Source organism: Ruditapes philippinarum, unplaced genomic scaffold, assembly GCF_026571515.1.
Source record: "Ruditapes philippinarum isolate M1 unplaced genomic scaffold, ASM2657151v2 ctg1337_1_1_1_1, whole genome shotgun sequence".
NCBI classification, from domain to species: domain Eukaryota; kingdom Metazoa; phylum Mollusca; class Bivalvia; order Venerida; family Veneridae; genus Ruditapes; species Ruditapes philippinarum.
This window is the reverse complement of record NW_026858956.1, coordinates 353,665-380,342: the sequence shown is the minus strand read 5'-3', so window position 1 is coordinate 380,342 and position 26,678 is coordinate 353,665. Positions and strand designations below refer to the sequence as shown.

Sequence of the window (26,678 nt, the reverse complement as noted above, 5' to 3'; positions counted from 1 at the left end):
TTGTTCATACATGGCATGGCTTCTTTGATGTCTGTATTTAACAGCTAATATTATTAGGGTTTAAATCCTTTCCATTCCATATCTAATGGTATTTTTTTTCTCAATTTTAGAATTTTTTTATTAAGTGCTTGTTGAGGTGTACCAGCCTTAAAAAATACAGAAATTATTCTTCCTATGTGTTGTAAAATGATTTTATATACTTCTTTTTAGAATTTCCAATATTTTTTTGAAAAAGTTTAAAGATATACAAATTTGTTGTTTTATAAAGTAGGTGCAGACAATTATCAAATTCCAGTGCTAATGTCATGTGATATTCTCAATGAGATTGATGCCTGGTACATATGTACCATTTCAGATGTTTTGTGATTTTTTTAGAAGTCATTATCATGACATCACTAGCCTGGAAGTCACCTTCTGTTGTTGACATTTGTACTTGTTTTCACTTTCTCTACTTTTCCCTACAATTAACTTGTTTTGATACTCGCTCTATTTACGGGAATGACGGCAGATTATCAGAAAGGACGGCTGTGTTGTATGATCAGTAAACATATCAGGAAATAACGTCATTACTCAGCCTCATCTTGTATACCCTTATATAGAACAAAATCAATTAGTTTAGTCATGATGTTGAGGTTATGGGATACAGTTTATGTAAACAACGAATCCAAGTACAGGGGAAATAGTGGGATGCAATTGATAATACTAATTTGTTGATCAGACATAGAAATAAAGTTAAAAGCAATTTTGATGTAAAGACAAAAGAACAAATTAAATTTAAAATGAGGCAGTGACTTTTACTATAGAAATAATACATAGGAGAATAAAAGTTGAAATTCAAGTATCATGTAGTCAGCCAATCTTAATGAATATTTTATATATCCTTTCGTTACGCATTGGTTGTCTTAGCTTTGCTTTTTAAATAATTATTATTTAACACATTATTTTTTAATTGATTTATCAGGCTGGTTAAGTGACAGATATTTTCAGATTGTATTTATTATTGTTTCTCTTATTGTTTCTCTATCTTTTATTTAGGCCATTAGATCAGAATTCCCCGCCTACCACAGGCTTATCACCACCATACAGTCATACCCTACTCGGAAAATATGATGATGATTTTCCGCTCAGAAAAACAGGTATGTATTTAGATTTAATGAAATATTGGATCAATAGCCATAAGTCCTGATTGTCCACATAACCATAATTATGTTCTTATTGTTATCAAAATCATAAGTTGCTGTTGTCTACATAGCCATATGTCCTTCTTGTCCACAAACATATAAAGTTTATATAAAGTATTTTCAGAAATAACCAATTAATTTAAGGCAACTGAGGTTATATTAGATAGTAATTTCTGTTATTTTTCTGTTAAACATTATTGATTGTAATTTTAAAAAAACCCTTAACATTCTGAAAATTCCAATACTTCCAGTTAGTTTTGGATCTGTCCATTATCATTTTTTTGTGGGGGGGGGGAATAATCATTAACCAACAGTATAGGTCGTCTTCAGACTGTTCAGCTTGCCGGATTATATACTGATGGCAAAGGCTAATCACTTTAGGTTTCCGCAGGGAAAATAACTTTAATTTGGTTCTACATCTGGAGGCTTGCAGTATATATGATGTATTCATGATATTGCTTCTGAATAACTGTGATGAAAAAAAATTATTGAAATAGATTCTTCTTAAATATAATTTCTAAAAAAACAACAACATGTATTTGTAAGCAGGAACTATTTTTTTTTGTAAGTAAATTTCTTTCATTTCTGACATTCCATTGCTATTTTTAGTAAAACTAGCTTATTAATATTGAAGTTTAAATAGTCTGTTGATGACTAATCACCTTGTGCTGTAAGTAGGTCACACGCACCAAAAAAATATATGGCCAAATAAAACTGTTAATGCGGCAATAAAACCTGAATTTTAAAGTGTATGACTAACAAAATTTAAATTTAGATCAAAACAGCAAATACTTGTTTAATAGAGGCTATTTTTACGCATTTGATTGATGTTATTTGAATAACTTTGCATACACTTTACATATTTTTTATTAACCACATGTAATAAAGTATTCATTAAAGGATTACCTGATGTTGAATCACAAAAGTTTTCACAAACATAATTTTATTATGCAGATTGCTATTAATTTGACATTTCTAGTATTTTTCTTGAGGCACTTTTGAGGGTAGACCTCCTCATCCTACTGTATTCAAGTGAAGGATTTGTGCAGATTTGAATTTCAAACAGTCCGTTCAAAGCTTAAGGAGTTTTAGTATCAAAGTACAAATATTGATAGCATTAATGAAGTTGGTCAGACTGCATGATGTCAAGGCTACTGTGGCAAAGGTTAATTACTTTTGGTACATTAAGGGTTAGGACACCAGAATTATGCATATTGAAAATATTATTAGCAGCTTAATTCATGAAAGTATCCAGTATGCCTTACAGTTGATGTTGGGGCACTGAGGTGGAGTTGTTCAGATAGTTAGCATCAAATCAATGGCCTGGTTCAAATCTTACCATGAACGTTTCACGTAGCTTTATTTTAGATAGCTTACAGAATTTCACTGGGTCTTGACTCAGTTGCCCATTCATACCTAAAATAATGCACAGGGGAGCACTTGAGGTCTTCCTCCACCAGTAAAGCTGCAAAGTCGCCATATTACCTTAATAGTGTTCAAGTGACATAAAATCAACAAAATAAATAAGGAAAACAAGATGAAAATAACTAGAAGTCCATAATCTTCATTTTGTATTATTTCTATAACAATGAGAATACTGTTATAGTTTAAGGGAACTGAAAATTAGACCTTAGCACCCCTTTGTTATACACTATAATTTTTTTAAGTGTAATTTTTAAGTTTCCCTAAATACTTACTTACAATACTTAATAGGTTTCCTCATGTAACATTTTACAATGTTTGCAACTTCTTTACATTGATTTTCTTTTTGTAAGCATCAGATAATTGTTTTAAAAGTTCTTGTTCCTCGTATTTGTCTGTGTTATGTTCTTGTATTTAAGAAAACTAGCGCAATCAAAGCAAGCCTGGGGGTCTTTACCTGAAAATTTACTTGACAGGTTGACTATTATATTCAATAATTGACATTGTAATGGTTGTATTGATTCTAAAATGTAGGTTATTGCGTGCTTTTTTAGAGACAAAAATTATTAATCACAATAGTCAGCAGTTTTTTTCTATTATGCATACACAAATTGTATACACATTTTTCTTTGACCTTTGTTGTTTTTTTTTCCACATTTTTATTATTTTTTTGCCAGGTTTTGTTTTCGTTTCTTGAGCAGCATTTTGTCAAAAATTATTATACCCCCAAAAACGAAGTTTGTGGGGGTATATAGGAGTCACCCACTGGTCGGTCGGTCGGTTGGTCCAGACGTTCGTTGCATTTTCCTTGTCCGGAGCATAACTTGAAGACTAATGGTTGGAATTCAATATAACTACATACAATGGTCAAGCACATTGAGAGGAAGTGCAGTGCACAAGAACCATAACTCTATCTTGACTAATTACAGAGTTATTGCCCTTTGTTACTTTTTCTTGTCCGGGGCATAACTTGAAAACTACTGGTTGGAATTCAAAACAACTTCATACATTTGTCAAACACAATAAGGGGAAGTGCAGTGCACAAGAACCATAACTCTATCTAAAGTAATTACAGAGTTATTGCCCTTTGTTGCTTTTCCATTGCTTTTTTTTTTTGTCCGGACCATAACTTGGAATTCAATATAACTACATACAATGGTCAAGCACATTGAGAGGAAGTGCAGTGCATAAGAACCATAACTCTATCTTGACTAATTACAGAGTTATTGGCCTTTGTTACTTTTCCTTGTCCGGGGCATAACTTGAAAATTACTGGTTGGAATTTAAAACAACTTCATACAATTGTTAAACACAATAAGGGGAAGTGCAGTGCACAAGAACCATAACTCTATCTAAAGTAATTACAGAGTTATTGCCCTTTGTTGCTTTTCCATTGCTTTTTTTTGTCCGGACCATAACTTGAAGACTAATAGTTGGAATTCAATATAACTACATACAATGGTCAAGCATATTGAGAGGAAGTGCAGTGCATAAGAACAATAACTCCATCTTGACTAATTACAGAGTTATTGGCCTTTGTTACTTTTCCTTGTCCGAGGCATAACTTGAAAACTACTGGTTGGAATTAAAACAACTTCATACAATTGTCAAACACAATAAGGGGAAGTGCAGTGCACAAGAACCATAACTCTAACTAAAGATATTACAGTTATTAGAGTTATTGCCCTTTGTTACTTTTCCATTGCTTTTTTTGTCCATACCATAACTTGAAGACTAATGGTTGGAATTCAATACAACTTCATACAGTTGTCAAGGACATTAGAAGGAAGTGCAGTGCACAAGAGCCATAACTCCATTTTGACAAAATACAGAGTTACTGCCCTTTGATACTTTTCCTTGTCAGGAGCATAACTTAAAACGTACTGGTTGGAATTCAAAACAACTTCATACAATGGTCAAGCACAATAAGAGGAAGTGCAGTGCACAAGAACTATAACTCTATCTTCAGTATTTATAGAGTTATTGCCCTTTGTTCCTTTTCTTTGTCTTTCTGGACTTATTACAGAGTAATTCAATTAAACTTCATCAATGGCCAACCACATTGAAAGGAAATGCAACATACAAGAACCACAACTATCTTTAATTGCCCACAACCATAACTCTATATTTCAATTCTTTTACAAGGTATTTTGTTACTAGTAACATCCTCATTTCCGAAGCAGTCTTGTGGGGGTATTAATCACATTTAGTGATAGTTCTAGTTTCAGTTATTTGTATAGTTAAATCCTAAACTCCATCTTTATCATCATCATTTTCATCATCAACATAATTGCCAACATAATTATCATCATTATTATCATCAACACCAACATCATCATTTTAATTTGTATTATCTTCTTCAATATCATCATCACCATCATTGTCAGCATCATCATTACTGTCATCATTATTGTCATCATTTTTCATCATCATCATCATCAACTTAATAAATATCATCATCATCATCATGAATCATCATATACTGTACTAGCATAATTGTTATTATATTTACCATTTAAAAGTTCAGTTATATCATTTGAAGCAAACAAAAGTTCCCCTATCTTTATAGCATTGTCATCATGTAGATAAAAACAGAAATGTCAAAATTAATGAAGTGTCTACTCCATCAAAAGATTTCAGCATTTTCTTTATTTTTGCGGTTTGTTGACTCATTCTTAATTTACAAAAGCAACCAACTTTGTTTACTCTTGAAAAAAATCGGTCAATGATTTATAAAATAGATTTATCATTCTTTGAGTGTTGATGAGTCAGGTCAGCCTGTGTATGTCATAATCATACCATTCAGATTCATAATTGAAATAACTTGAATGAACAATAATTAACCATATTCATTGCAGGGAAATTAAAACATCCTCACAAATTGCGTAGTATATATAGGTTATTAACATGGCAAAACAAAACTGTGTCATGAACTACATTGTAGATAGTAATACTAAAATCAAACGTCTTTACTGTCTTTGTACTAACAAAGGTGTAATAACAGAATGACATGATGTATTAGGTATTAATTTTAATGTTTTATACAATAACACATTGCATTTCATAGTTGACTTGGAATGTTTCTTGATGTATAAATAACATAGAATAGCCTTAGGAAACTGTGAATGCTAGTCTTGATTTGAAATATAGGAAATTGAGTATTGGAAATATGAACAAGACAAACATTGACAAAAAAAGAACTTTTATGTTTTTCTTTGTAATACCCTATAATGGAAATTTATTTTTTTCTGAAGCAATTCCTTTTTAATAACCGCCTCCGTGGTCGAGGGGTTAGAGTCGATGACTTCTAATCCAGTTACCTCTCTGGCATGGGTTGGATCCCCGATGCTTTGGTAGTTTAGCACGGAGGAAGGTAGTCTAGTACTGGTGTTACTCTCCAGGAACAATGGTTAGGAAACTACCCACCTATATGACTGAAATACTGTTGGGAAAAGGTGTAAAAAGAAACAAACAAACTTTTTAATATCAATACTGTTTGATCTAGGAATTTGAAATTCCTAAATCTACGAGACATAACATAAGCTGAACATTGAGTGCCTCAGTACTTCGTTAATATGTACTTTCTCCTGAACCCATTAACATTTTATTTTACAAAAAATGACCTGGATTTAAACGGTCTCGAGGTCATACTTGAAGTTTATTTAAGACACACTCTCGAATCACATACTAGTAAGAAATGAGTTTTATGTTTCTTGTTCAATGAACAATTCGCCTACCTCTGATGGGGGTTTGAGTCCATGTAGCTAACAAGACTCATTAATCATTTGGCCACACGCAGCAAATTAAGAAGTTGAAGTTTATTCTTGCTTCATTCCACTGTGATGTTTATATCATATTATACAGAGTTATAACCCCTTTTTGTATGCTTTTAATAACTGCAGGGGCCAAACTTGGCTTCGGGAACAAAAGATAAATGTTTTAACTATTATTTAAGTATATAGGTATAAGCCAATAAGGAATGTTCTGTACTGATACAAAACATTTAAACTGCCTCTGTTTGATTTTTTCCCTTCTTAAAGAACATGCAATTTTTTGCACAATTTAATTCCTTGTCCCAATATCTTGTCATAAACATAAAAAGTATTATACTCTACAGCAAACATGCCAAATTTGTGGGGAAAGAAATTAAATCAAACATTGGTGTACCAGATTAATTTGGCTTAAAAAGCTCTTGGTGCATTGAAAAACATGTTAGCTGTTACAAAAGATTATACAGACAAATGTATGATGGAATTCTATTTGTATATATTGAAATTGTATGTATTTATAGTTTTAGAGTTGAATGAATGTCTCTGACAATTGTGACATCTCATGAAAAAATTGACCGTCTGCTGTAAAAAAAAAAGGAGAAAAATTCTATCCTGTTTTTAAATATAATAAAGCTACTTTTGAAAATTTTCATGTTTAATTTTTATATGTCAGATTTCTTTTGTGTGTAAATGTTAAATGTAATAAAGACGGTCTATTTTTGGATGGTAATGACATGTCACATTCTGTTGCATGATGGTTTTTACATGATGTTGTTTGGGCTTGATTGTTTGACATGTCTGTTCTTGCTTTCAGCGTCTGAACCAAATTTAAAGGTGCGCTCGGCGCTAAAACAGAAGGTCATGGAGCGACGCATTACCCAGAGTCCAATTCTACGGCGGCGAGATAAGGGATTCCTATTTAAACGCAAAACTCCTTTATCAAGTATGTATTCATACGCCAGATTTGGCACTGTAATCAGTCTCTGTTAGAATTTTGGCAGAAACTTTCCTATATTGAAAGTGAATAAAGTAACAAAAAAAATCCTGGTGGCTAATCATGTCAAATCTTAACGGCTGCATTTTGCAAAGGTATTGAAATCATTAAGGAGCAGGTGTTGAAAAGATAAAACTATCCAGCTTGGATTTGAAAATATAAACGAGAAAATCAAGGGGAGAATGTAATAAAGTTTTATAAGTTAAATATTGATTCATAAAAGCTTTCATGTTAAAATAGTTGAACCAACCTACAGCAGTCGATGGTGTACCACAATATCTATTTTAATGCACGAAAAACAAATTTAAAAGTAATATCAAATTAAATCTGTGTCGCATTTTACTCATGTCAAGGTCATTAAATTAAAAGTACAGTAAAAGTACACTCAGATTTTTTAAAATAAAATAGAACAGGACTTTTGTTTTAAAGCTGTATGATATAAAAAATAAAAAGTGCTTGCATGCAATGTGTGTACTGGTACATTAGATTTTTCACTAGATAGGTTTTTGATCCATGAAATGAAAATAAAAGTAGAAGCAAACGTTAATGTTTTCAATTAGTTCTATATATTATTAGTTATAAAGATTTTTGGCAGGTTATATGGCCCTATATAAATGATTGTTTGCATATATAAAGTCCAGGGTAATATTGCTAAAAGCATTTATATACGACCATATAACCTGTCAGGATCTTTATAACAAATTTAAAATACAGCAAATTTTATTAGATATAAAAAAAAATTATTTCATAAATTGACAACAGCAGTATATATGGTATTTATTTTAACATCACGATTATTGAAAAGATGTTAAAATTAGCTGTTTTACAATAATGACTTTAATTGATTGAAAATTTTCTGTGAAGTTTACAAAAACATTAAAAGTCACTCAGAATCAACAATTTTCTCAAATATGAATTTTAATTAAATTTTACTTTGATAATTTTAAGATTCTCAGTGTACATTTCCTGTGTAGTTTATATTGAATACAAGACTTGATTTTTTAGTCAATTGCATCAATAAATTGGCTGAATAAATCTTGAAAATGAATAAACATGACCTTTACAATGCAAGACAAATAATTGTCAAGGCCATCAGTACAATACCAGACCAGCTTGCTTAAAATTTGCTGACAAGGCTCTTGTATATTCCCAAAATCATGAATAAAATGATATAGAAATCCCAAAGCAGGAGTATATAACAATGACATAAATTAAGCAGGATAAAAAAGATATATGTCATTGTTAGACATGACAATGACTCAGACACGTTTTGTCATGACTTTCTTTGGTTATGGTAATGTGACTGAATTATATTTGATACTTATACATTAAATTTAAGCGGGCCTTTTTACATTAAAATTTTATCATTTGACATCTGAGTTTCTTTCATATAACATGGTTGAATGAAATTTTTGTATAGAGGAAGAAGGTAAATTTACTATATCTTGTGTCACTTAAGTGGTTCAAAAAATTGAATCTAAAAATAACTTTGCCCTACATATATTAGGTTGTTTCTAGGACAAATAGTTCATAAATTTTATTTAAATTATAACAAATTGATTTATAAAAATGCTTAAAGTATTTATTTGAATACAAACTTTTCTCAGTCCCAGCTGAAGCTGAACAAAGGGAATATTTTACATCAGTGATAAATTATTTATGAAAATTAGTTCCTCATTCAGACCTATATATATTATATATCAAAGAATAAATCATAGATATATATATTGTCAAATGTTAGTAATTAAAACAGCTTCTGTAAAGTTCCTAGGAGACTATCTGTATGCTTAAATGAGATCATTTTGATACACTGTCCTATTCTTAAATAAGATCTTATGTACCATTGTATCACTTAAATAAGGTAAGGTGTACCAGTTGTTCCATGCTTACATGAGATAATTTGTACCCTTTCATTCCATGCTTAAATGAGTATCTGTACCAGTACATTCCATGCTTAAATGAGATAATCTGTACTGTATCATTCCATGCTTTAATGAGATAAGCTGTACCATTCATTACATTATTGCTTAAATGAGATAATCTGTACCAGTACATTCCATGCTTTAATGAGATAAGCTGTACCATTCATTACATTGTTGCTTAAATGAGATAATCTGTACCAGTACATTCCATGCTTCAATGAGATAAGCTGTACCATTCATTACATTGTTGCTTAAATGAGATAATCTGTACCAGAACATTCCATACTAAAATGAGATAATCTGTACCAATATATTACATGCTTAAATGAGATAATATGTACCATGTCACTCCATACTAAAATGAGATAATCTGTACCTATATATTACATGCTTAAATGAGATATTCTGTACCAGAACATTCCATACTAAAATGAGATAATCTGTACCAATATATTACATGCTTAAATGAGATAATATGTACCAGTACATTCCATACTAAAATGAGATAATCTGTACCAATATATTACATGCTTAAATGAGATAATATGTACCATGTCACTCCATGCTAAAGAAAGATAAACTGTATTAGTACATTCCATGCTAAAAAGAGATAATCTGTACTTTACATTAACACACTTTAATGAGGCAGTCTTTGCAACTCTATGAAAAATAGTAAAACTGCACTAAATTGTTAAAAAATAACAGAAATCTGTGCCATCAATTTTGAAAATAGAGTAATCTGTTCCATTAAAACTTTAAAATGAGGTCAATTATAGCAACACATATTTTAATGAAGTGAATCTGTCAGCCTGTCTTACAATATATGGCATATAATCTTAAATTTAATGATGCATTGATACAAATATCATATCTTATAATTGGAATATAAAATCTAAATTTGGAATCAGTCATAGAAATATCTTTTAACTCTTAACATGCTGAATATTTTAAATTTACTTGTCCCACTTCCATTTTTGGGATGGTCCATTATCAATTTTCAGGATATCAACTATATATTATATTTAAAGTTTGTCTGCCAACAGTATAGAGCCTGGTCAGACTGCACGGATGTGCAGGCTGGCCTGGCTCTATACTGGTGGCAAAGGCTTAACGCTTTCCGTTCCAGCACTTTAAGGGTTAATTAGGAGAATTAACTCGTAATGAAATATCAGATCTAACAAATTGCGAGTGCATTGAATATGATCTGTTATATAACAGGCATATCACATTATATTCAAAGTATAAGAGTGGCATACTTTCAGTTTCGTGACTTTGATTAATGACAGACCTTCCTGAAATAAAAGACCATCACCATACTTATAAATCTGTATTGATAGGTTATATCTCATAAAAAAAAACAGTGTTGTCAGATGTGAGAGCTGGAATTTTCTCATAAATGTTATATTTATCTGGTCTTTTATCATTGTGCCTGTTAAGACTTCAATATTCACATATTATCAGCTTATAATGTTTCATTCAGTAGAGAAAACATTGAAGATTATAAGGCAAGGGGTTTCCTATCAAAATTCTGGCAGGGAATCTGATTTTGTTTTTTTGTTGTGATCATATAAGTTTTGAATGATACCGTATGCTGTCCAATTAATGCCCCTGTTAAGGAATTTTAAAGAACAAGAAATTCTGTGTTTTTATGGGTGTATGAAGCATTAGTAGGAATATTCTGTATATGGAGGAGAGGAGGGTGGGGATATGTGTAATGGTTTGGTTTGTGACTTATTCCACTGAGTAAAAGTTGGATTATGTCCCTTAAATTATGTTTATCACACTTTGTCTTGTTTTCCTTCACTTAAAATCTCCAAAAAATGAAGTACTAATTAGTGAATTTTTGTTGAGTGCTTAAATTTTAGAGTTGAAATTTTTAAATATTTTATTTTGAGTTATGGGGGAATTAATTAGACATTATACGGTATATATATTATAATAAAACAACCTGTATAGTTATCTGGTTTCTATCAAAATGCCACATGGTTATTACAACATTCACCACGGTAACCATTTTATTTTATCTTCATCACTCTTTTCCATGAAAAGTTGCAAAATTTTAAAAGAATGTTTGGAATTCTAAGAATTTACCTTTAGGCACTACTATAAAATTAGTATTTATTATTTACTATCATTTAATTCCTTTCTTCGTCTCCCACAGATTTATGGAGTAGTGTTAGAAAATGTTGTTTTTATGTCTGATTATTTTAGGAAGCCTTATCATTCGCAGAAAAGGTGATAAAATTAATACATTTCTTGCATTTTGACAAGAGAAAATATTTATAATCAGCGAATTTAGGAGTCTAGAATGCCATGTCTAGCAGGCAGAATGGAACATAATGAGTTTCTAGATCTAGATATATTATTTTTTTCTTCCAGTTATTCCAGCACTTTATGCATCTCAAACAAACAACACTTGTTTTTGTATTATAATATAATGTTAGACTTTATAACTTGTAAATAGTGTAATGTAAAATAGAATGTGTGTTTGTTTCAAATTTGGGGAATTTTAATGACTTCTAGAAAAATAAAATATGAATTATCAATGGTGTTATTTTGGTGTTGGGATAAAATATTTATGGTGAAACTTAAAGAGCAATTGTATTCATTGTTTTCAGAAAAGAAAAACAATTTGTATAATGGCATTGATGCCTAATTCAAGACTTGGAAATGATTAAAGTAATAAATAAATAATGAGATAGATAATAATTTTTAGCAGATTTTAATGCATTCTAATGAAAGAGATTTTAAAAATCATTGGCATAATATTAAACTTGTGTAAGCTGACAGATTTATTTCATTTTAGTGATGTGTTAAATAAGATGTTTGTGTCATCGGTCATCAAGAGATTTAGGTCTATGGCATCAAGTCCTTCCAGGAACATTGTTTTACCCTTAAACTTCTGAGTTTGTATTGTGGTTTTGCCCTGCTTTGACTTTGGAGCAGTCAAATCAAAGTAAAAAATATTTCAATATTAAAGTACAAAAAAAAAAAAAAAAAAAAAAAAAGATTGAGCTATTTAGAGTTGTAGAGCCTGGCCCCGTGTTCACAAAGATTTAAGGATCAGGATCAAGATCAGGATCAAATTTTAAAACTCTAATATTTTTCATTGTTTATCCTCATAAATTAAATATCTAATATTAATTTGATAGAACTGGACTTGCAAAAGCAAGATCATGAAATTTTAAAATAAATTTATTGTTATTTTTGCAACATACGGGCATTTTGCAGTTGATCCAAATTTTGATCCTGATCCTAAAATTGATCCTTATTTTGATCTGAAAATTTTTGTATTTGTTTTGTTATTTGCTGATTTTATCCCAAAATAGTTTGGTTTCTTTGCAAATCGGCAATTTTTTACATTTTGAATATCTATCATTTAATTTTAGCAAAACACAATTAATTTAGTACTATAAAACAATGAAAATAAAATCAGGATCACTTGATCCTGATCTTTTCTTACTCTTAGTGAACACGGGGCCAGGTCTGGTGTGGTCTGTTCACTATGCAGGCTGGCCTGGCTATATACTGGATGTAAAGGCTGATCACTTTTGGTTCCAGCAGGTAAAGGGGTACAAAGCTTTATCTAATGAAGCAAGATAATCGTAGGTCTATAATTTATCATGACAGGCGACTGCTTGTGTCCAAATATTGGTATTACATGTAGGGCCGAATCTAGTGATTTTTCTACCAACAGCGATGACAAAAAGTCCCTTTGTGACCTAGAAAATTTTTGTGTGACTTGAAACTTATTCAGAAGAAAAAAAATAAAATAAATAAAACCTTAACTTTACTTAATTATTGTTTGGACATACTGAAATAAATGAGGACATGATTCTGCCAAAATCTAACTACATCTCAAATACATAATTATGTTTATAAAAACTCTTATGAAAAATACAATTACCTTTCAACCGGAATGCAAAAAATTAAAGAAGTATTGAACTATTGTAAGTTATTTGAGGGCATTTGTCTTCAAAATCAATCAATAGAAAATGGATTAGAGAATTAATATCACAGAATAAAGAGTCCTTGGCCCTGTTGCATTGTTACAGATTCAAGCTCACATGAGCTTCACGCTTGTTTTGAGCTTTTAGTAATGCAATTGTCTGTTGTCCCTTTATGTCTGTGCAATGTCTTTTGTCAGTTACATGTCTATAAGTCCAGTGAAAGTTCTGGTCAGGCTACAGATGCTGTGTAGCATCCTGACAAGTGGTTTCTGTCTGAAAGTTACAGGTGTACATCTTTGCCCCTTGTAGAGGCCACTAGGATAAAAAACCATGTCTATTGTAACATAATCTAATGAACCAGTAGATGGAACTTCACCAATTTTGGTCAAATATAGCAAAATATGGTCATTTGTTAAGTTTTATAAAATTTAATTGGGCTCCCCTCCCTTTTAATAACTGCAAAGGCTGTTAATAAATGTGATTTTATGAAAGATAATTTTAATAAGATAACCTGATAAACTTGGACTGTATAGCCAACCCTCTGTAATAGACTTCTGTCAATTTTCTTCAAATAGATTTGGTCAACTATTTTCAGCGGCCTACGTAGAATAAAATAGATATTAATAGGCTGGATTATCCCCAAACTAAAAAGAATTTAGCATCTTTGGAAAAGAAATGTCTTTAAAATGGCTTTGGCCTTATTGGTTTAACAATTGAAGCAAAAATGAAACAACTTTGATTTTTAACCAAAGAAAAACATTGATTTTGGTGAGCAATGCAAGGCCATCACAGCCCTCTTGTTAATTTACTTTTTTTGTAGTGATTATATTTGCATATTATAGCATATGTGATAGAATTGCTTGTTTGAAAACTTTATTAACACATTTAGTTTTTGTTGTTTTACTATATAGAAATAAATACTACATATAAAATTGTGCTTGGAACTGCTAGCATTTAGCAATTAACTAACTTTTTATTTTCTAATCATGATCATACTGATGTGATAGTTTGATTCAATGTTGTTGTTGTTATTGTAATGAGCTAATTTGCCTTAACCTGCTGGACCAGTAAAAGGTTTGAAGCTTTGCCACTAGTATAGAGCTGGGTCAGGCTGTAGCACATCATTCTGTACAATCTGACTCGGCTCTATTCTGTTGGTAGCTCAGTTTTTGTATTTTGATATTGAAATTCCTTAAGCTTAGAATGGACTATTCCAAATTAAAAAGCATTGAAAGTCCATTACTCAGATTCAGCAGGTTAAGGGTTTAAGTTCCATTACAGTTACAGCAGTATTGTTTCAATCATCTACATATTAATCAAAAAGGTGTAATTATATATTATGTCATATTAAATTATGCAGTAAAATAACTTGGATGTTGCATACACATCTAAAATGATTTTGTTGATAAATATGCTAGCATTGGCATACATGCTACCTCTGTAGGACTGCACCCAGTCCAGCAGTATTTCATTTACAACATTATCAGTGCTTTCTCCTGTAGGGCTTTCACATGATAATTTTAAGGTCTATTGGGCAACAGTAATCTCTCAACAACAATCATATCTTCATCTCCCAAATGTTGATGCTCTGCTGGGGTTATACTGTACTTAACTTATACTGTACAGTCAAACCTTGACTATACAAACCAATTAAGGAAAGTCATATTTGTGGCCTCCTAAAAAGGGTTGTTTCATAATAAAAAGAGGTAATTTCAGCCAACAATTGATGGGAAGGAAAAGTTTATTTTATCTTGTCTGATAGTGTAAGAATGAACATTAACAAATGACCTAGCGGTACAAGTACTTGAAGCATGGGACAGACATAGCAGTTTTATGAGTCAAAACAATTACAGTCTCATATAGTTATGCATATGTTCTATAAACAAATTTATGATATTTTTTTTTACAATGTATTTCTTCAGTTCTTAAGTTAGATTTGTAAGTGATAGTTTAAATATAGACATAACTGTGTGAATGTAGCTAATTTTGTGCTGTTTTTGAAATAGAATTATACATATAAAATAAGGTTTCATACGAGGCCGTTTTCAGTCAATGATTGTTGGGTTGTTGATATGTGAACAAAATGGGTAAAATTTTGGTAGACATCTTTCAATAAAGGTTCAAAATTTACTTTTTATTTCAGGTCTACTAATTTAAATTTAAATGCATGCCTTGAAATATTACTACATTTAAAAAACACATGGATCCATTTAATCCATCTCACAATTATAAATCTTGTCATTTCTTACAAAGATTTTGGTGGGCTTACATTGTTTACATGTCTCTTTAAACCTTGGCCAGGAAAGGGGAACTTAAACTTAAAATATAGAATTTTTGCTGAGAATATCTTAAGATTCATGAGTTGGTCTTGTAACTTAACAAAAATTAGTTATCTTTGTTAAAATTGATATTTAGTTTATAAAGTATTTACTTAAGATGTAGGAAGCTATAAACTTATAGGCACACTTCAGAATCTTCCTGGAAATAACCAGTACTAAGCAATGAGTTTTAATTGACCGAGGAACAAAGAAAAATAGCCTGATAAAAAACATTCAGTCCCTTTTGATATTTAAATGTTCTGATTCCTTAACGTTTTACTCTCAATTTGTTGCATGATTATACTTTGCTGTTTGTTCAAATCCCAACTTTGACAGGAGCCTTTTAGTACTTCTAAGCTATCAGACTAGTTTATGGAACAGTAATGGTTCTACCTAAGTTTCAGTTAGTGCTGGAATAATGCATCTGACGTCTTCCTCCACCAGTACAGTTAGAAAATGGCCATATCCCATTTACAGTGTCCTGAGTGTTGAGTAACAACCTAATCTGTTAAGAGAAAAATACTCATTTATGAAATGATTTATTGACTGTATGATTTCAAACTCTTAAAAATGTAAAAGATTGGAAAGCTTGGTTGATCACTAAAAGAAAATATAGTTAATAAGGGATGTACCATCTTAAATGCTTTGTAAATGTGTCCTGAGTGTTGAGTAACAACCTAATCTGTTAAGAGAAAAATACTCATTTATGAAATGATTTATTGACTGTATGATTTCAAACTCTTAAAAATGTAAAAGATTGGAAAGCTTGGTTGATCACTAAAAGAAAATATAGTTAATAAGGGGTGTACCATCTTAAATGCTTTGAAAGTATCAGTCCAAACTTTTGCCTCATTAACTCATCATTTATTTCTACCAAGTAATTGAAGTAGAGTATACCAAACACATCTTGATTTTATTTTTCCTACAGATAGTGTTGAAATTAAAGTAGTACATTTATGACATTTGTTTCTGATGTTTAAAGACATTTTCTACAGTTTTATGAAAAAATAATCCTTTCATAGAATTTTCTAAATTTTTTGTATGATGAGTAAAATTAAATGACGAATTCAAAAATAAAAAGAAAAATATATGTTGACGTGTTGGATTTCTTGTAAAATAGCAGTTTCCATGGTAACCGTATATCTAAAAACTGTCAAAATAGCCTAACTGTGTTATAATGAATAGGAAATGTATAAGATAGCTTAAAACACACAACCAGCATTGTTTTATGCAAAGATAACCTTATCTAATGATTCTGTATGATACAAATGATAATCTGAACATATTTCTTTAAAAAATGATTTTTACATGTTCCTCAACCGAACAAAAAATGAGAAAAATGAACATGAATTCTCAGAATAATTAGAGATATTGAAAAAAGTGTTTCATAGAATTTTCTATTTTTTTTGTATATTGTGTAAAATTTAATGAAAAATTCAAAAAGAAAAAGAAAAATATATGTTGGCGTGTTGGATTTTTTTAAAAATGGCAGTTTCCATGGTAACCGTATATCTCAAAATTGTCAAAATATCCAAACTGTATTATAATAATGTATAAAATAGCTTATTACACTCACAATAAACATAATTTTATATAAAGCTTGCTTTATCTTAGGGTTCTGTATAAAAACAAACGATAATTTGGACATATTTCTTTAAAAAATGAGTTTTCATGCTTTTTAACTAAACAAAAGAAGAAAAAAATAAACATGAAAATTTTCTGTAAAAAATTAAAGCTATCACGAAATTTCTTTTATAGAATTTTCTACATTATTGATAAATCAAGTAACATTTGATTGTGGATTCAAAAATAGAAATAAAATATATATGTTGAAGTGTAAGTTTTTTGTAAACGGGCAGTTTCCATGGTTACCGCATATGCCAACTGTCAAAATTACCACGCTTTCTTAGAAATATCAGTGTTATACTAAATGTATTGTCAAATATAAAACATGTTGTAATAAGAATTTCTTTTTCTTTTGATGTTATATTAAGTAAATGATACTGATTTTTTTTAAAACATATCTAGGGCCATATTATTTTTTTTCACTCGACTAATTTAACATACCCGAACAGTAAGCGCAAGTATTCAGAAATGTACAAAGAAAATAATGAAATTCTGAACATTTTTGGATATTAATTTTGTTTTTTTATTCAACACTTTTAAAATATATCATTTTAAACTTCTTTGCCCAGTTGTCTGCCAGTAATCAAGTCGCGACGCACTTTTGTCACTATTATACCACAAGTGGGTGGGGTAACGCGCGCAGAATTATCATCAATGCTGTCGTACTAATGAACATTTAGAAATATCTATTCTGTATTATTTACTCATTATTTGCTTACAGCCGAAATTTAAACACTTATCCGAATAGTATTCAACTTTACCTTCATTTGAAGAGTAATTATCCGTGATTATCTTTCTTGGATGCGCATAACGATGCGCACAGAAAACTACCGAAAACGTCTTTAAATGATTAATTTTTTATTCCAGTTGACTGTGGGAGCAATTCTGATTCGGGACCGAACTCTCCACCTGGTGGGGTTCATCCTGCGCTGTCTAATGGGAATCTGAAAGAAGTAAGTATTAAGTGCTGTATTTTGCCATAACCCATACATGCCATAATGTTCCGGATGTCCGGGACCGTCCTGGAAATGTCCGGGACTGTCCTGGAAATGTCTGGGACTGTCCTGGAAATGTCTGGGACTGTCCTGGAAATGTCTGGGACTGTCCTGGAAATGTCTGGGACTCACTCCTGGAAATCAAGTGAATGTCACAGAGGTGTCCTGGGGATGATTTATGTCCTGGTTAAATAAATGTAGTTAAGAAATGAATAAAATGTAGTTGCAGAGGGTTGAAAATTTTGTCTATATATATATTACTATCATTTAGTTTCATTTGACATTCCTGGTTCTGACACGAAAACATTTATAAAAACTTTAAAAAGGATTCATTATCATATGCAATCCAAAGATCAATAGTTGGTGGTAGATTGACCACTCACTAGATAAGGTAATTGTTTGTCTCACTTGGCTTGGTCTAAAAATAACTAGTGTACAATGATATGAATATTTTATGCAGGTATAAGAAGCAGTTGCCATCAATTTGATTACTGATTTTCAAGTAAATAAAACACCTACCAAATAAGCAGAATGCTGATTTAATTATGATATAATTTCCTTAAGTAAATTTCTGGTACAAATTTAGAAATTCTCCTCTTCAATTCTTTCGTTACTAAAAAGAGAGTGTCTATTGTTAGCTTGTCTGGTTTGAAGAAAAATTTGAGCGTTGGTACTTTTGACCTGTAAAAACTTTAAAGGGCACCACTTAGGTTTTTTTGATGGGACTGGAAATATTAATGTAGGTCTAGACCAAAAACTTGTGTGGAAAATTTTATATCTTTCGTTCTCTCTGTTTTTGCTGAACAACGAAAACTGACCCAAAAATTTTTTTGAATTGAAAAATGTTTATGCTTTTCACTCAAATTGAGCTGAAAATAGTACAAACATTAGATTTTCAATTTATTTCTTAGAATATGTCTTAATTATATTTAGCATACCAGTTAATTTAGATTCTTTTATTTGACCATTTTCATGTTTGAATGTTGAATTCTGCTTGGAGGCGTGGACAGTATCTTGCATTTTCCAGCACTATCATGAACAGATTTTATCTAACCGAGCCTGCAACATTTTCAATTCTGTCATTTTTGGCCTTCTTCAGGCATTCTGTTTTTCTCTATTTAATGCTTTTGGTCCTCAGTGGAGTTCCTTTAATGTAGCCCATTACTCAAACATACAAAACTTTCGAATATTCTAATATTAAAAATCTGAACTTAATTTTTGTCAGTTTACAATTTTTAACTTGAAATGTATAAGGAATAGAAATCTTTATCATAAAATAAGATAAAGTATGATGCTGGTTTTTTGTATAAATATGACTGAAAAAAATTAAGCCAATTTTCCTGCAAAGAGATTGTAAATTCTATTAATGTAGGACACAAAAAAAATGTGAAGACTATATATGTGTATCATGATAAAAATCTAATCATTTATAACCACTGATAACTTTCTATTACTACTAGACCTTTTAATTAAAGAAATATTACCATGGTAACAGCAAAATATTCCAAGATTGAAAGAACAGTATTTAAATGCTTGGAAATTCACATATTGCCCACAAGATTTTTTTTGTCCTTTTTTTTTTCTTTTCCTTTTTTTTTCACCTACTCCTAAAATAGAAGAGTGTTTATGGATGTTTTAAGTATTGTAAAGTTGATTATCATTGCCTACATGTCTGCCTACACATTTGGTTACCACTATAGTAAACGTTTGTCACATTGATTTGCCTCCCATAGGAAATATCAACTATAATATCAATGTGCAGGAGTTTTTCAAGGATACCCAAAACAAATAAAATAACTTTTTTTGTAAAGTACAAACAGCATAGATCATTTTTGTGATCATTATTTATAAATGTTTGATGACAACAAAGTTCTTTAAGTTTTAGGTAATATTTTTTTTAGAGAAAAATGTTTATAAGTATCATTTTTAGCTCGACTATTCGAAGAATATGAGAGCTATTGTAGTCGCCCCGGCGTCAGCGTCGGCGTCTGCGTTGGTTAAAGTTTTTTGTAAAGTCAAATATCTCAATTATTACTTTAGATATTCAATTGAGACTTACAATACTTATTTATAGTAACAAGGTACATCAGATTGACAAGTTGGATAACTCTGCCTACAATATTGACAGAATTATGCCCCTTTTTAACTTAGAAATTTTGGTTAAAGTTTTTTGTAAAGTCAAATATCTCAATTATTGCTTGAGATATTCATTTGAAACTTACAATACTTATTTATAGTAACAAAGTACATCAGATTGACAAGTTGGATAACTCTGCCTACAATATTGACAGAATTATGCCCCTTTTTAACTTAGAAATTTTGGTTAAAGTTTTTTGTAAAGTCAAATATTTCAATTATTGCTGGAGATATTCAATTGAAACTTACAATACTTATTCATAGTAACAAGGTACATCAGATTGACAAGTTGGATAACTCTGCCTACAATATTGACAGAATTATGCCCTTTTGGAACTTAGAAATTTTGGTTAAAGTTTTTTTGTAAAGTCAAATATCTCAATTATTGCTTGAGATATTCAATTGAAATTTAAAATACTTTTTTATAGTAACAATGTTCATCAAATTGCAAAATTGCATAACTCTGCCTGCAATATTTGCAGAATTATTTGCCCCTTTGAAACTTAGAAATTTTGGTTAAAGGTTAAAGGTCTTCAAAGATATTTACTTGAAACTTTACACATGCACTTAGGGTCATAATTGGAGAGTCATAATTGTATGTCACTGACCAAGTTCCATAACTCAATCTTACATTAAGGCTGATTCATATCCCCTTTTCTACTTAGTCTCTTGGTTAATGTTTACATGCAAGTTTTACATATCTCAATAACTATTTGTCACTGACAAAGATCCATAATTCTATCTTGCATTTAGGCTGATTTTTCTCCCCTTTTTCAACTTAGAAATTCATGGTAAAGTTTTGCTTGTAAGCTGTTATCTCAATAACTACTGAAGGGTTTGTGCCTTTTTTGGGACAATTTTATGCATTCATAATAATAAAGCAGTGATTTACTTGATAAAACATCTTAATAACAAGCCTTTGTACCTTTTCTGTCAAATTTATGTATTCATAGGTAATTAGTATTATTATACTCAATAAAATACCCTTGTGACATTACCTTACGAATAGTCAAGCCAATACTGTATAATTAGACTCTCTCTAAGGCCTATAACATGAATTTATAAAAAAAATTAGCTCTTTTGTGAACTTAAAAAATTTAACATTATCAAGGCTCTTTTACTATCAAGCACTTAGAATAGTCGAGCGTGCTGTCCTACCGACAGCTCTTGTTTTTTTTAAATTTCATCAATTTAAAAAATTGTATGAAGAAAGGTGCTGTAATAGGGTGTGATATGTATTTGATATAAATATTTTGGACTTAAGGCTATTTGGATTGCAATATGCAATTGATATGGATGTTTGGACTCTGGAAATGGAAACAAGGCTAAATTGATGAGATCCTATAATAGTTTCTGTTGGAACATCATGTGGTCAAAAAGCTGAATGGTCATTGAATATATTTTATAAAGTGTGAAATAAGTAGTAATATTTTATAGCTTTCTTACCAACACATGTTGCATGGGATTCAAATGATATACATAGTACAGTAAAAAAATTTAAACTGGAAACAAACACTTTTTGGTTGTTGATAAGAATTGGACTGCAATCCCCTTGTGGCAGAGGGGTTGCCTTTAATGGTTAAGTCAAGAGTTGTACCCCATTGTTTATCTACTGTTTATCCGTTTATCCACTGTTTATCCGTGCGATTTGGATCATAAGAGGCAATTAAATGGGTTTGAATAACTGGAGTCTATGTATCTCTAAGCTTCGGCAGGTCGGGTGATTCGGACCTGTGGTGTTGCTTTAAAGATTGTAGCACCAGAGGGAAGCCAAAATTATCTGTTCAGTTTCTGCACCATATGACCTAAACTATATTGGTGAACTGTTAATGGAAACAAACAAACAAATAAAAATATACTGTATAGCGGTTGCATTTATTTTTGTAAAGTCTTACCAGTTTCTTTTTGTCTTGTTATAAAGAGGTTAATCACTATACAGATGATTGCAGTAATGATTATCGAAAAACTTTTTCCAGTTAAAAGTGTTAAAGGGGCCATATACATGTACCATAATTTGATAAATTATTTAGCACACTTTATAAATCTTTTTTTGTCAGTATTTTATCATTTTAAAGCCAGATAAAAATGGATGACAGATGACTAAAATAGATATTTACGTGTCATGAAGTCTTTTTCTGAAGTTTAATATTCCTTTCTTGGCATTTCTCATATTAATTTAAAGCTTGTTTCCTAAAATAGGCACATTTTAATATATAGTGAACTTGTGTTTCCCAGAATTAACTTTTTTTCTCTAAGAAAAGTTAATAAGCTATATTAATTGTTGTTTATAAAGATATCGGTTAGTTAACCTGTACATGTCATTATGTAGAACATTTGCAACAAAATTAGTTTATGGTAAATGAATAGGTGTTTTGAAACTGTTTTTATGTTGTATTGTTTTCAAGGTAAAATATACTGCTCAGTTATATAAAAACATGTTACATTGTCATTTTCTTATGTTTATAAATACAGGTAACAAATCAATGATAAAAAAGAAAGAAAATAAAACTAGGAAGAATAGGGGAAGTTTTATTATAATGTTGGGAAAATCAAATTTTAATTTGTTTGATTGTTGTTTTTTAAGTTCAACTTTTCAAAGAAAAAAAAAGAGCCATTGCTATGGTCATGTTGTCTGTTGACTTTGCTGTTGGCGTTGCCATCCAAAACTTTAAAATTGGCAATAATTGTTTTTGATTTCTGAATGAATTGTCTTAATATTTGGACACAACAACTCTTTTAGAAAGACCTTCAAGGAAACAAGACTGAAATTGACCTTGACTCATAAATGACCTTAACCTTCAAAGTTTTGAACTTTGCTTGATTTTTGCTATATTGGTTATAACTTTGTTATGTCTTCATAAATAGGCACAATAATCATTTGGATAAGACCATTAAGTTGACTAACTTAACCTTGACCATCACTCATCTTGACCTTCAAGGTGTAATTGATAAATTTTGCCTGATATTTAACTCATAAATGACCATGATCTTGAAGGACAAATTATTGTATTTTCATAGTTTTTCTATAATTGGCTGTAACTTTGTAAGTAACTAACAGATTGTCTTCATATGTGGGCACAACAATCCTTGGGACCAGAAGATTTAACTGAACTTGACTGACCATAACTTGACCTTGACACAAAAGGTCAAGTTAATGAATTTAATTTCTTGGAGAAAAGAACACTTATAACAAAACAGATATGGTTATTAATTTAAATGTGACCCTGACCTTTTGAATGACTGACTGTCAATATGAAATTTATATTTTGGACAAGAAAATATTTTTTTAGAGTATTTTTTTACTACATTATTCTTCCTTTGATGCGTTTGACTTTAGAAATAAGAAAAAGTCAAGCATGGCTCCCACTAGGCAGTGGCTCTTACTTTTTGAACTATAGTACTTTTCTTGTTGTCATTAATGTATTCCTAGTGTTAATATTGATTTATATCTATTATCATGAAAATCATTTCTTATTATAGTAACATTCCATAAATAGTAGTGCTAAAATAGCAGACACACCACATTGTTTGTTCATTTTCAAGACAAAATATTAAAATAAGCTTTATAGATCCTGTGATCACCTACTCAATTGGAAAAGCTCTCTTTTAATTGTAAGTTGATAATGTCAACAACATGGGCTTATCGCTATGTTGTTGTATCTCTGTAAGTCTAAATAGGCAAGTTAGTACATGCTGGCAGCAAATCTCACTCCAAATTTACTCTTTTTGTTGATGACTTTGTACTTTAAGCTGGGAAATAGTAAATCTCCTTGTGGGCTAAAGTGCAAGTGGTATAGATATTACACTGGCTGTTCCATAGACTTTAGGAGGCGTATGTGGAAAATGAATGATTTCTTGTGCTATATTTAGACTTTATTTCTTGAGAGTCTCTTATGGTGTTTTTTCTCTCACAAAATGACACTAGCATATTGAGGTGTAAATTGGCCCTAATTACCGGTATGACTTTCTTGGATTTTTTTTCTTTGCACAATGACAATTATAAGTTATCAAAGGTAATTGATTTTGATGCTGCTTAAAACTATAAAATTCTTCTAAGTTCATTGAAATGATTGTTTTAGATACATATTACTTGGTATGAGCATTATATTAAAATCAGATTGCCCATTCCTGTGTCGATGTGACGTAAAACGATAAACTGATTGTAAATTCTTATTGCTATATTACAAAAAGTACATAACAATTTTTTGACAACCACCCACACGCATGCAACAAAAAAGATGGCTAGAATTTATGAGTGCAGTACACAAAAACTTATAAGGTATATCCTTCATAAATTTTTAGTCCAAAGCATATATTGATTGACAAAAGGGCTCTATGGGGATAAGAGGGGTCTTCCTGGCTTAAAAGCAGAAAGTTATCATGTGTCACATATATTAAATACTGTGATTGTTTGGCTGAGAATTATAACTTTAACACTTCATATTCCTTTATTAATTTTAATCCTCTAAAATACAAAAAAAAAGAAAAAAGAATGAATACTATATGTATTTGAAATTATAACTACTCAATTTGTCTTGATTCAATACTCTCACATGGTCTTGAAAGAAATTTCATTAAAACCTCACTCTTTCTCAGTTCTTGTAAATCAAAGAGTAATTACTTTCTTGCAAAAGTGTTTTCCAAATATAAGTGTCTGTCTTAGGCGAAAAATCTGAAAAATCAGAAATTAATCTTCCCTCAGTGTCTGAAAATAGAACAAAGAAATAATTATCAGTCCAAAATCTTGAAATACATTTCTTCCAGATTGCCTGTCATGATAATCCAATTTGTATAAAATTCCAGAAATAGAAAATTGTTTTTCTAAATACAGCTGAATAGTTGGGGGTATTTGTTTGATTAAAATCCTATCTTTGGATATCAGCCCTGTCAGGAAGATTGTTAGTTACAGATATTTTCGTTAAAGACATGCTGTTAAATCAGTCTGGCCCTGTCAAGTATTTCTATAAAAAGAATAGCAACTAATTCTACTGATTATAGCAGCATAGTTGGGGTTTGTTTTTAGTATTTTTATTTTTCGTTTTATTTTTTTTGGGGGGGGGGGGGGGGGGGGTTCTATTTTTAAAGACTCTTTGATATTTATATTTTTGATTTCAAACTTTTTGAGATAATTGTGAAGTATTCTGAAGTATAAAGAATATAAAAATATAACAAGTACATGTAGCATATAAAATAACTCTGCTTAAGGATAAAAAGATCTCCTAAACTTGACTATTACATATACATGTACATGTATTTACAATTTTTTATGACAACTGTTTAATGTGTTTGAGGTCTCCATGTGGTACAGGTCCCTGAGTTTGAACTGATGGCACCTCAGCACTGAGGGTTCCATTCTATGAGGGAATTAAGATTTTTATTTGTTAGGAAACTATTCTGCTTTGCAAATGCACTTCCATGCATTATTTCAGGTGCAAAGATATTTTTTTATGCATAGATTTTTGTACTTTTATATTTAAGAACAACATTTTGGTTTGAATATTTGAGTATATTGTGATACATTTGTTATATTTCAGGACACACACATACACCCATATCTTCTGTATCACACAATGGGCTATGTAAACCCAGATTTATATACATCACCGTCCATGCCAAACATTTCATTAGGGCGACCTCCAAGTGCTGTAAGTACTAATATTTTATGTTTTTGGCCCATTGTTATTTGCATTTTATTCTGGTTATGCTTATGCGTTATTATTCACAATATCTTTGAACGACACCTGCCAAAACCATTTGGTAGATTTTGACTAAATTTCACTGAACTGATTCTATGGTGGTATTTTACAATAATTGTACAATTTTTTTACAGCATGCAAGTTGGTCTTGGAGCTATATATATATATTTTATTACGAATATTTTAAAAAACAAAATCTGGAAATTTTCTATGTCAGAAACTACATTACTCAGCACAGTTTAGATTCTCTTTTGCCATGAGACATTGTGAAAATTTATTTGTTATAAAGAATAAGAAGTTCAGAGTTGCCATAAAATCTTAGCTATATTATTTTTTTCAGGGTGGTAATGGAACTCATTCGAATTATTCAGAGGCGGAACTGCGGGCAATGGGTGCTGCACGGTTAGGTCTCCCGCTATCTGGGCAGGGTCTGCCAGGCATCACAGGCTATCACCCATCATTGCCAGGTTTGAAAATATTAAGTTTATAAATTATACAAACAAATATAGTTTGTGTGTATTTTAAACATAATATATGTACATAATAAAGTTTATTATTTGATGGGAGGGGGGGGGGGGGTTGAGGATTATGGAAGTGTGGGAAGCTAGAGCAGGGGGAGATATAAGGGAAGTTTCAGGCATGGAATTAAGCCTAGCAGAAAGGGTAAG

The 26,678-nt window shown here is 30.8% G+C and overlaps 1 protein-coding gene across 1 annotated transcript in view; it reads left to right on the top strand.

Moving 5' to 3' along the window:
* Positions 1–26,678, top strand: part of LOC132754776 (histone deacetylase 4-like) — a gene marked incomplete at its 5' end in the record, with an annotated part of 73,275 nt that overhangs the window by 21,127 nt on the left and 25,470 nt on the right. Inside the window, 5 exon segments of the mRNA XM_060745465.1 lie at positions 1,036–1,136; positions 7,188–7,316; positions 18,051–18,136; positions 25,849–25,959; positions 26,351–26,477. Coding sequence (XP_060601448.1) covers positions 1,036–1,136; positions 7,188–7,316; positions 18,051–18,136; positions 25,849–25,959; positions 26,351–26,477 — 554 coding nt within the window.